General features: G+C 37.2%; 1 protein-coding gene across 1 annotated transcript; it reads right to left on the bottom strand.

Annotated features, from left to right (window-relative positions):
- Positions 1–8708: 8708 nt before the first annotated feature.
- Positions 8709–9362, bottom strand: LOC130464050 (glycine-rich RNA-binding protein RZ1B-like). The gene is made up of 2 exons (XM_056833421.1): positions 9007–9362; positions 8709–8917 (listed from the first exon to the last, which is right to left on the bottom strand). The coding sequence occupies exons 1-2, from the start codon at positions 9323–9325 to the stop codon at positions 8901–8903; spliced, it is 336 nt and encodes a 111-aa protein (XP_056689399.1). The 5' UTR covers positions 9326–9362; the 3' UTR covers positions 8709–8900.
- Positions 9363–12700: the final 3338 nt, after the last annotated feature.

The following is a 12700-nucleotide window of genomic DNA, read 5'->3' as shown; positions in this document are numbered from 1 at the left end:
ATGTATATTTTATGAAACTAAAATACTTATCAGCTTCACTAAAATACAATTCCAATTCCCAATTGCTTGCTTAAATTTGTACTTAGATTTTATAAGCTAGCTTTCCTTTTCAAGCATTTATTTGGATCCACAAATCCTATGACATACCATGTACATAGTTTATTCCAACATTTTATTGAGGAATTGTTTTGTCATCCAATTGCCATATGTACCAATATGCAATCATTGCTTGAATCATAGACTTGAGCATTACGATTATGCATGAGGTTTCAACACAATCCACGCCGTGAATTTTCTTGTAACCTTTAGCAACTAATCTAGCTTTGTGTGTGAACACAATTTCATGTTTGATGGTTTTTATCCTTAAAACAAACTTGTAACCAATGGGTGTGAAACTATTCTTGCAAATCAACAAAATTTCAATTTTGTCATCAAAACATTGAGTATGTTTTATGGCCTCTAACCATTTAAAACATTTGGGTCTATATATGGCCTCTAACCATTTTAGGGAATCTAGGTTTCGTCATAGCTTTCTTACAGGTCACAAACTCATTAATCTACATGATAATAGTTTGACTGCAAGTTGTAGGTTTCTTCACTATCTAATAGAAGAATCGCATAGATTCAGTGACCTGAACTCTATGCCTACTTGGGTATAGAACATCAAACAATAGAATATCAATAGCCACTTCAAAGTCCTTTGAATATTCTATTCTCCTTGAAGCACTTGTAAAGTCTTCTAAGAGATGTCTATTCTTTAAAGCCACTTCTAAAGTCCTTAAAGAATACGTGTTCGGATTTTCTAAAGAACTTCGAAAAGCCTCCGGAATGTCCATTTATGTTTGTTGTTCGCCTCGAAGACTTTCGAGGTCTATTTTCTCCCACTTGTCATTTTGGAAACGAATCTCCAAAAGGACATTATTTCGAGCAAACAAACATTATGTTCTCAAAAATTCGTGGTAGAAACAATATCCTTGTGTCTCATTTGAATAAATCATAATGAAACATATATCTATACTTGGGCCTTAGTTTGTCGAATGACAAACACTAAGCTCCCACTGAGTTTTGCAACTCTCTAGATATATTTTATGAAAAGTTATTCTGAAATTACTTTTCAATAGCTTTGACGAATTTGGTTTAGTTTGGTGGTAGTTGAGCATTTTGTTTTAGAAATTATAGGAAAAGTCTTTATGATCCATCATTGATCGAATCAAGTACTAATCGACTTCGATCATTCCAACTTAGATATGCCATATCTTATGGAGCTAGATTGTGAATTTTACTACACAATCATTGATGATCATTCTTGATTTAAGTAATCATCAACATGATCTAACCTAGATCTTTATGATTTCTTACCAAGTGGGATTTATACTTCTGAATCTTTGAACTAGCCAAACAGATTCGAACTTATATCACATTGAGTAAATAAACCTATATTCACTCAAATCCATGTGAAATAATAAAGTCATAAAACCTTTCTTTAACTTTGAACTCTATCGTCTAGGCGTTCTAACAATAGTTCATATTCTTTGTTACTTTCAACAAGTAAGACTAGCTTGTCTTAAGTTGATCTAGAAATCAACCAACTTTCAAAAGTCCATTAAAATAGAGCTTGTGAATGTTAACTTGTTGACATGGTCTAAGCAACAATGCCAAAGATTAGTGGAACTCAAATCAAGGGTTTGATTTGAACCTAGTAAAGTTTTTATTGTTAAAGAGTTGTTTGTTTTAATCAAGCAAATTGACTCAACCCGTAAATGACCATTTCATTTAAATAAAAAAACAAACAAGCATTGTTTTTGTTCTTCTGAATGTGAGTCTTTCTGTGTTTGAAGCAGAAATTTAGGTATGCTGATTATGGAACAAAATAGCCATTTAGTTCCAGCCTTGAAAGGACTTTAAACAAACTAGATGACCCTACAGCTAATGTAGCATTGCCATGCTTCATTTCCCACTTGTAGGCCATTAGTGTAGCCTAGCTTCCATTATTTGAGTTATTACCGAAGTAAGAACCTCAAGCGGTATATGATACCAGGGAAGTTTGATTCCTAGGTCACTTCTCTTTAAACATAAACTTATAGGTAGAAACGGATTTATAAATTCCTTTCATTTGTTCCTTTGTTTTCCTATTTCTTGTACCCTTTCTTATAGTCTTAAGAATTGAATTCTTTAGTGTTGACTTTTATACTTTGTTAGACATGTCCAATGTCACCAACAAGGTTCTTTACCATTTTAATTTATGTTGAATATTTTGTTTCAACTAGATGATCTTACCAGAAGCTTCTAAAGTTCTCTAAGTATCGATCTATTCGAATGTCTAGGGACTAGACTCATTCGAGAATTAAATGGAAAAAAGATTTTAGGTTGTTAACCATTGGTAAAGCTGAGCGTTTAAACTCAATGCTTTATGATCTCAAAACTACATTGTATTTTGAATTCACAAGCACCAATCGGTTCGCCATTCGACTTTGATACTCGAAAACAACCATAAAAGTCGCTAAAAGAAACGTACATTTTAAATTGCTCATTTTCTCTCATTTCCCTGAATTGTTCTTGGATTCACTACCAATCGAGGAAATTTACTGTTACCTTTCTAAAAGGATTTATTGCAGTGCAAGATATTTAATTATAAACAATAATTAAAACATACATTGAAGCATGCAAAGTCTAAACATTTATCATGAATAATAACTTGAAAATGAAAGCAATCATGCAATTTAAACAAGTCATTAGCATTTTATTCGAATTATGTGTTCCGGCAGGTGTGAATAAAATGATTCCAAGACCCTAAAACCATTGAAGAATTAAGCACAGTTTGTCGACTCAATTCTAAAACATTTAAGTAAGCAAAAGCCTTTTGCTAATAGTCTAGAAACTACTCTTGGTTGATAGGTACGTCTAAGAACTTATTAGGTAAACCTATCGATTTTGCCACGACATAAAAGGACTCCTTACTTATATCGTTGAGTTTCACCAAAACTAACATGTACTCACAATTATTTGTGTACCTTGCCCCTTTAGGACCAATAAGTAACACCTCGCTGAGCGAAAACTATTACTAGATTGATGTAAAGGATATCCAAGCAAGTGTATATTTTGGCATGGCACCTTATAACTCAATTTTTAAGTTTGGAACTTAAGGCTCTTACTATGTTGGTTAGATTTTAAGTGAACTAAAATCCTTAATCATGCAACATAATCAAGCTTTTGATCTCATGCATTTTAAGACATATTTAAAAGCAATAAATAACTTAAAACATGCATAAGATAAATGTGATCTAGTATGGCCCGACTTCATCTTGAAGCTTCAACTTCAAAGTCCGTCTCGAAAATCTCCGTGGGAGGCACCATTTTCTTCAAATAGGATAAGCTATAATTAAAACTAATTACAACTATTTGATGGTACGCAGACCATATTTGAATTGAAAAACAACTTTGGTACTTTAGACCAATTACATTCAAATTAATGGTATGCAGACCATATTTTCTATCTTATTTGGGCCATACTAGTCACTTCATAACCTGCAAAACAGTACATATATAATATATACCATTCACCCATTCATTATCATGAATGGCCCACATAGCTGGTTAGTAAAACACATTATGCATCACGTAAACATTTGCAGCAATTAATCAAGGGCACCAATAATCTACCAATTATTCAGTCCTTATTAATTCTAATCAAGTTGTTTTAACCTTAAGGATTTGTAGACCTAATCAAGAGTTTATGACTAAAAAGGGCTCCCACTCAAACCAATAAATTCATATGCTTTACTAATTTTAAACATAAAAATGTATTTCTAGTCTAACCGGAAACATACAAATTTAATTAAAATTTAAATCTCATATAAATTTATAATTGAATCCAAAAGTTTAATTTAATTTCAGTCGTATTTAAATTAATTCATGATTTTAATTTTAGTAAAATAATTAGAATAAATAAAAATTTATTATAATTACAATATTCAAAATTAAAATCCTAGAAAATAATTTAAATTTATATTTTAAAAATTAATTAAAATTACGTAAACTGAAAATTTCAAATTAAACATTCAAAACGATCTAATCGCAACGCAAACACCCTACTGTTAGGTTATGATACATATGACAACTCATAAATCATGCGGAAAAACCATTTAGCCAGGAATACATATTATTTACACATAATCATATAGCATAGTTTAGATGCATACTCTTTGTTGCGTGCCTTCCCTAGCTGCGCCCGAACCGAACAAGAACAAGTCTTTAGGACTCCAAGTGTCGTCCCTCCGTAGATAGTCCACAGCACGTCCGGATCCGCCTTAAGATTGACCAACTAGAATCGCCCTTAAGGTACTAAAAATTTCGGCACTTTTGAGCAAGGAATGTGACTGAATTTTTCTCTCAAAAACTCACTTTGAATACTTGAAAACTCGTTGTAAATTGTGAACCCATGCCACATATTTATAGGGGTATGGAAAGAGAATTGGAATCCTATTAGGATACGAATTAATTAAATTAGAATCCTAATGAAACTCTTATTTAATTAATTTATCAAATAGAATTAGGAATTTAATCATTAAACGAATCCTGTACGTTTTAGGTTTCGTATGTGAACACAAACACCCACGCACGCACAACAGCCCACGAGGGGCGCCATGCGCGCGCGCGCACAACCCGAGCATCGCAGCCCACGACTACCGCATCCTTGGGCGCGCGCTGGGCCTGCCTTGCGGTGGGCCTGGCGCAGCCTTGGGCTGGCGTGTTGTGGCGCGCGTTTCCCTTGCTGGACGTGGTCCTGGCTTCGTGCTGGGCCTTCGTCTAGCAAGCTCGTCCGATGCTAATTCGTATGACGCGCTTCCGATTAATTTTCCGATTCCGGAATTCATTTCCGATACGAACAATATTTAACATTTCCGATTCCGGAATTAATTTCCGTTTCGAACAAATATTTAATATTTCCGTTTCCGGAATTATTTTCCGATTCCGATAATATTTCCGATTCAGACAATATTTCCGTTTCCGGCAATATTTCCGATTCCGGCAATATTTCTATTTCCGAAAATATTTCCCGATACGTACCATGTTTCCGTTTCCGGTAACATCTACGACTTGGATAATATTTATATTTCCGATACGATCCATATTTCCGTTTCCGGCAATATCATCGTTTTCGGAGTATTCATTTCCTGCCTGTGACGATCTCAGCTCCCACTGAAACCAAGATCCGTCGATTCCGAATATCCATAGATGGAGTATTTAATGCCATTAAATACTTGATCCGTTTACGTACTATTTGTGTGACCCTACGGGTTCAGTCAAGAGTAAGTTGTGGATTAATATCATTAGTTCCACTTGAACTGAAGCGGCCTCTAGCTAGGCATTCAGCTCACTTGATCTCACTGAATTATTAACTTGTTAATTAATACTGAACCGCATTTATTAGACTTATCATTGAATGCATACTTGGACCAAGGGCATTATTTCCTCCAGTCTCCCACTTGTCCTTAGGGACAAGTGTGCATTTCCTAATTCCTTTGTCACTCGATGCTTGCTCTTGAACATAAGGTAAGAGTTGTCATCCTTATTATGTCCAGAGGTGTTCCTAGGTTTCAGAGTTCAACTGATCAAATAAACAGATAATCATAGCCTATGATTCATCCGAGCACGGCCATGCATTTCACAGTTTCTAGCTCTCCGAGTGGCCTTATACAACTTTTAAGCATCTCATCCCGATTTATGGGAGGACAATCCCAATCTTGCGATCTTGAGATTAGACTTCGTTTGATAGGTGATTACCTGAGCGTTGCCTTTATAGCCTCCTTTTACGGTGCGACGGTTGGTCAACGTCAAAGTAACCAGTTCTCAAACAAGTAATCTCAAATCACTCAGGCATTGAGGATTTAGTGTCTAATAATTTTAATGAAATTTACTTATGACAGATTTTCATCTCTTACAGTAAAGTTTCATAGGTCTTGTCCGATACTAGTCTTCCCAAAGTAAGTATCTATGCAAATGATTATGACATTGCCATGTCCACATAGTAAGTATCTATGCAAACGAACTCTCGTAGAAGGTGAAATCTACGAAGTACATGCTTGACTCTTTGGTGGTGTCTAGGCTCTTTTGCCTGTGCAATAGCTCCGTTATTGTTACAATACAGGGCTATTGGTCCTTTAATGGAGGGGACTACACCAAGTTCACCTATGAACTTCCTTAGCCATATAGCTTCCTTTGCTGCTTCATGTGCAGCAATGTACTCCGCTTCAGTTGTAGAATCCGCAATGGTGCTTTGCTTAGCACTTTTCCAGCTTACTGCTCCTCCGTTGAGGCAGAAGACAAACCCAGACTGTGATCTGAAATCATCTTTGTCGGTTTGGAAACTTGCGTCCGTATAGCCTTTAACAATTAATTCATCATCTCCACCATAGACCAGGAAGTCATCTTTGTGCCTTTTCAGGTACTTCAGAATATTCTTGGCAGCAGTCCAATGCGCCTCCCCTGGGTCTGACTGGTATCTGCTCGTAGCACTGAGTGCATACGCAACATCCGGGCGTGTACATATCATAGCATACATTATTGAACCAATCAATGATGCATATGGAATCCCATTCATTCGTCTACGCTCATCAAGTGTTTTTGGGCACTGAGTCTTGCTTAGAGTCATTCCATGAGACATGGGTAGGTAGCCTCGCTTGGAGTCCGCCATCTTGAACCTATCAAGCACCTTATTGATATAAGTGCTTTGACAAAGTCCAATCATCCTTTTAGATCTATCTCTGTAAATCTTGATGCCCAATATGTACTGTGCTTCTCCTAGATCTTTCATCGAAAAACATTTCCCAAGCCAAATCTTGACAGAGTTCAAGATAAGAATGTCATTTCCGATAAGTAATATGTCGTCGACATATAATACTAGGAAAGCAATTTTGCTCCCACTGACCTTCTTGTATACACAAGATTCGTCTGCGTTCTTGATGAAACCAAAGTCACTGATTGCTTCATCAAAACGTATATTCCAGCTCCTGGATGCCTGCTTCAATCCGTAGATTGACTTCTTTAGCTTGCATACCTTTTTAGCATTCTTTGGATCCTCAAAACCTTCAGGCTGTGTCATAAACACAGTTTCTGTTAAAACGCCGTTTAAGAAAGCAGTTTTGACATCCATCTGCCATATTTCGTAATCGTAATATGCAGCGATTGCTAACATTATCCGAATAGACTTTAGCATTGCAACTGGTGAAAAGGTTTCATCGTAATCCACACCGTGGACTTGCCTGTAACCTTTTGCAACCAATCTAGCTTTGAAAACTTCAAGTTTCCCATCCTTGTCCTTTTTCAGTTTGAAAACCCATTTGCTTCCAATGGCTTGGTAGCCATCTGGCAAATCGACCAAATCCCATACTTGGTTTTCAGACATGGAGTCTAATTCAGATTGCATGGCTTCTTGCCATTGCTTGGAGCTAGGGCTCGTCATAGCTTGTTTGTAAGTCGCAGGTTCATCACTTTCAAGTAATAGAACGTCATAGCTCTCGTTCGTCAAAATACCTAAGTACCTTTCCGGTTGAGATCTATATCTTTGCGATCTACGCGGGGTAACATTTCTAGATTGACCATGATTCTCACCAGATTCTTCTAAAGATCTCTGAGTTTCATCCTGAATGTCATCTTGAGCATTCTCTAGAGTTTGTTGTTCGACTCGAATTTCTTCGAGGTCTACTTTTCTCCCACTTGTCATTTTGGAAATGTGATCTTTCTCCAAAAAGACACCATCTCGAGCAACAAACACCTTGTTCTCAGATGTATTGTAGAAGTAATACCCCTTTGTTTCCTTTGGATAGCCCACAAGGATACATTTGTCAGATTTTGGATGAAGTTTGTCTGAAATTAATCGTTTGACGTATACTTCACATCCCCAAATCTTAAGAAAAGACACATTTGGAGGCTTTCCAAACCATAATTCGTACGGAGCTCTATTTATAGTGAGTGCAGCTGTATTTAGTGCATGTCCCCAAAATTCTAATGGAAGTTTGGCCTGACCCATCATTGACCTGACCATGTCTAGCAAGGTTCTGTTCCTCCGTTCCGACACACCGTTCCATTGTGGTGTTCCTGGAGGAGTCAATTCTGATAGAATTCCACATTCTTTCAGATGGTCATCAAATTCATAGCTCAGATATTCACCGCCTCTATCAGACCGCAGTGCCTTAATCTTCTTGCCTAATTGATTCTCTACTTCACTCTGAAATTCCTTGAATTTGTCAAAGGATTCAGACTTATGCTTCATTAGGTAGACATAACCATATCTACTGAAGTCATCAGTGAAAGTGATAAAGTAGCTGAAACCACCTCTAGCATTTGTACTCATTGGTCCACATACATCTGTATGGATTAAACCCAATAGTTCATTTGCTCTTTCTCCAACTTTAGAGAAAGGTTGCTTTGTCATTTTGCCAAGTAAACATGATTCGCATTTACCATAATCCTCTAAGTCAAATGGTTCTAGAATTCCTTCCTTTTGAAGTCTTTCTAAGCGTTTCAAGTTTATATGGCCTAATCGACAATGCCACAGATAGGTGAGATCTGAATCATCCTTTTTGGCCTTTTTGGTATTTATGTTATATACTTGTTTGTCGTGATCTAATAAATAAAGTCCATTGACTAATCTAGCAGATCCATAAAACATCTCTTTAAAATAAAACGAACAACTATTGTCTTTTATTAAAAAGGAAAATCCCTTAGCATCTAAGCAAGAAACTGAAGTGATGTTTTTAGTAAGACTTGGAACATGGAAACATTCTTCCAGTTCCAAAACTAGCCCGGAGGGCAACGACAAATAGTAAGTTCCTACAGCTAATGCAGCAATCCGTGCTCCATTTCCCACTCGTAGGTCGACTTCACCCTTGCTTAACTTTCTACTTCTTCTTAGTCCCTGTGGATTGGAACATAAGTGTGAGCCACAACCTGTATCTAATACCCAAGAAGTTGAATTAGCAAGTATACAGTCTATAACGAAAATACTTGAAGATGGAACGACTGTTCCGTTCTTCTGATCTTCCTTTAGCTTCAAGCAATCTCTCTTCCAATGCCCCTTCTTCTTGCAGTAGAAGCATTCGGATTCAGAAGTGGGTTGACTGACCTTCCTCTTTACAGATTTGGCGCCAGTTTGCTTAGTTGGGCTGGCCTTGTTGCCACCTTTCTTAGCATTCCTCTTCTTTCCAGATTTCTTGAACTTGCCCCCACGCACCATAAGCACATCCTGCTTATCACTTTTGAGCGTCTTTTCAGCGGTCTTCAGCATACCGTGAAGCTCAGTGAGCGTTTTGTCCAGACTATTCATACTGTAGTTCAGTTTGAACTGATCATACCCGCTATGAAGAGAATGGAGGATGGTGTCTATAGCTATTTCCTGAGAAAATTGCTGATCCAGCCGACTCATATTCTCAATGAGTCCAATCATTTTGAGAACATGTGGACTTACGGGCTCGCCTTTCATAAGCTTGGTCTCAAGAATTTGCCTATGAGTCTCGAATCTTTCGACTCGAGCCAGATCTTGGAACATGTTCTTCAACTCACTGATGATTGTGAAAGCATCTGAGTTGGTGAACGTTTTCTGCAGATCCGCACTCATGGTGGCGAGCATTAGACATTTCACATCCTTGTTGGCATCAATCCAACGATTGAGGGCTGCCTGAGTGACCCCGTCGCCTGCGGCTTCGGGCATCGCCTCTTCTAGGACATACTCCTTTTCTTCCTGCATAAGAACTATTTGCAAGTTCCTTTGCCAGTCAAGGAAGTTTTTCCCGTTCAACTTCTCCTTTTCGAGAATTGATCGAATGTTGAATGAATTGTTGTTTGCCATATTAAAAACTACAATTGAAAAGAATAAACAAATAAATAACCATTCACAGTTTCTCTTAATAAACTTAAATTCTAGCATACATGCATAATTCAATGTTTATTAAGCATTTTATTCAAGTTATGTGTTCCGGCAGGTGTGAATAAAATGATTCCAAGATCCTAAAATCATTGAAGAACTAAGCACAGTTTGTCGACTTAATCCTAAAACATCTTAGGTAAGCAAAAGCCTTTTGCTAATAGTCTAGAAACTATTCTTGGTTGATAGGTACGTCTAAGAACTTATTAGGTAAACCTATCGATTTTGCCACGACATAAAAGGACTCCTTACTTATATCGTTGAGTTTCACCAAAACTAACATGTACTCACAATTATTTGTGTACCTTGCCCCTTTAGGACCAATAAGTAACACCTCGCTGAGCGAAAACTATTACTAGATTGATGTAAAGGATATCCAATCAAGTGTATATTTTGGCATGGCACCTTATAACTCAATTTTTAAGTTTGGAACTTAAGGCTCTTACTATGTTGGTTAGATTTTAAGTGAACTAAAATCCTTAATCATGCAACATAATCAAGCTTTTGATCTTATGCATTTTAAGACATATTTAAAAGCAATAAATAACTTAAAACATGCATAAGATAAATGTGATCTAGTATGGCCCGACTTCATCTTGAAGCTTTAACTTCAAAGTCCGTCTTGAAAATCTCCGTGGGAGGCACCATTTTCTTCAAATAGGATAAGCTATAATTAAAACTAATTACAACTATTTGATGGTACGCAGACCATATTTGAATTGAAAAACAACTTTGGTACTTTAGACTAATTACATTCAAATTAATGGTACGCAGACCATATTTTCTATCCTATTTGGGCCATACTAGTCACTTCATAACCTGCAAAACAGTACATATGCAATATATACCATTCACCCATTCATTATCATGAATGGCCCACATAGCTGGTTAGCAAAACACATTATGCATCACGTAAACATTTGCAGCAATTAATCAAGGGCACCAATAATCTACCAATTATTCAGTCCTTATTAATTCTAATCAAGTTGTTTTAACCTTAAGGATTTGTAGACCTAATCAAGAGTTTATGACTAAAAGGGGCTCACACTCAAACCAATAAATTCATATGCTTTACTAATTTTTAAACATAAAAATGTATTTCTAGTCTAACCGGAAACATACAAATTTAATTAAAATTTAAAGCTCATATAAATTTATAATTGAATCCAAAAAGTTTAATTTAATTTCAGTCGTATTTAAATTAATTCATGATTTTAATTTTAGTAAAATAATTAGAATAAATAAAATTTATTATAATTACAATATTCAAAATTAAAATCCAAGAAAATAATTTAAATTATTAATTTTAAAATTAATTAAAATTACGTAAACTGAAAATTTCAAATTAAACATTCAAAACGATCTAATCGCAACGCAAACACCCTACGCATCGCACGCCCATGGGCCACACGCACACAGCCATCGCTGGCCATGTGCGCGCAGCCCATGCGCTGCGTCGCATAGCTGCTACTTCTACCCTTCGCAAGCAATCGCGCGAGTTGGTGCTCGCTGCGCGCGCGCCAGCGCTCGATGCACGCGAGCCATCGCTCGCTGTGCGCGCTCGCCAGCGCTCGCTGCGCGCGCTCCAGCGCTCGATGCACGCGAGCCATCGCTCGCTGTGCGCGCTCGCCAGCGCCCGATGTGCGCGCTCGCCAGCGCCCGATGTGCGCGCTCGCCAGCGCTTGCTGTGCTCGCTCGCCAGCGCTCGCTTGATGCGAGCCAGCGCTCGCTGCGCGCGGCATCGACGCTGGGCGCAGCACTCGTGGCACGCGAGCTTGCGCTCGCAGCGCGCGAGGCTGCGCGCGCTTGCGCGAGGCAGTGCGCGTTGTGGCGCAGCTCGCTTGCTGCCCACACGCGACTGCCGTGCCTTGCCTTCGCCCATGCCCATTTGTCCATTGCTCGTAGCCCACGACACAAGGCAGGGCTGCTGCCTTGTGCTCGTGCACCATGCCCTTGCTCATTCCATTCGTGCCGCATGGGCGACGAGCTCCCTTGCTCGTCGTCGCATGCCCGCACTATACAACACCCCTTAAGGGTAACACGTAGCGTCCATTGCTTTGTGCGTGCAAGATATATGAACGAATCGCATAAAATTTAAAAAATTTAGATTTAAAATTAATGACAAATTAATAAATTAATGTTAATTTCATAATTTTAGGGCCAAAAATCGAAAATTTATTATTCAATTGATTTCCGATTAACATGGATTCAAGTCTAGGTCATAAAAATTTAAAATTTATCATAAATTTACAATTTTATGGTGGTTTTTAATCATAGGTATCTAATTAAATTATAATTAATTATGAAAATCAAATTAATTCTAAATTATTCTAATTTTCAACAAATTAATCATAATTACAAATTAGATTGCATAATTAACAAGGTTAGGCATTCAAACTTGTTAAACATATACAGTAGGTCAATCAAAAAATTCAAGATTTATTAACAAGAATCGCAAATATTTAATTTAACATCTTAAATTTACGAAATTTTGCATTCGAGAAACTAAAACCTTCGAAAAGTCATAGTTAGGCTTCGAATTTGAGAATTCTGGGTTCGGCAGAAAAAATCTTTTTTTGTCAAAATTTTAGAATGCCTTTTACATGCGGAATTGACACAAAAATCACTCGATTTGGATGAGTAACGAAGAAACTGCCGAAAAACTGCGTACGTATAATTAAATAAACGCAATTTGCAATTAATTAACAATTACGAAAATTAATCACCCCTTTTAATTCTTGCAAATTTGTAATATTTAACCATGTTCATGCAATTTAG

This window comes from Spinacia oleracea, chromosome 6, assembly GCF_020520425.1.
Source record: "Spinacia oleracea cultivar Varoflay chromosome 6, BTI_SOV_V1, whole genome shotgun sequence".
In the NCBI taxonomy this organism is placed as follows: Eukaryota; Viridiplantae; Streptophyta; class Magnoliopsida; order Caryophyllales; family Amaranthaceae; genus Spinacia; species Spinacia oleracea.
This window is presented reverse-complemented; position numbering and strand designations above follow the sequence as displayed.

What these genes read in the sequence shown, in the direction of transcription:
- LOC130464050 (XM_056833421.1), bottom strand. Translation starts at nt 9,325, where the DNA reads ATGAATAGTCTGGACAAAACGCTCACTGAGCTTCACGGTATGCTGAAG.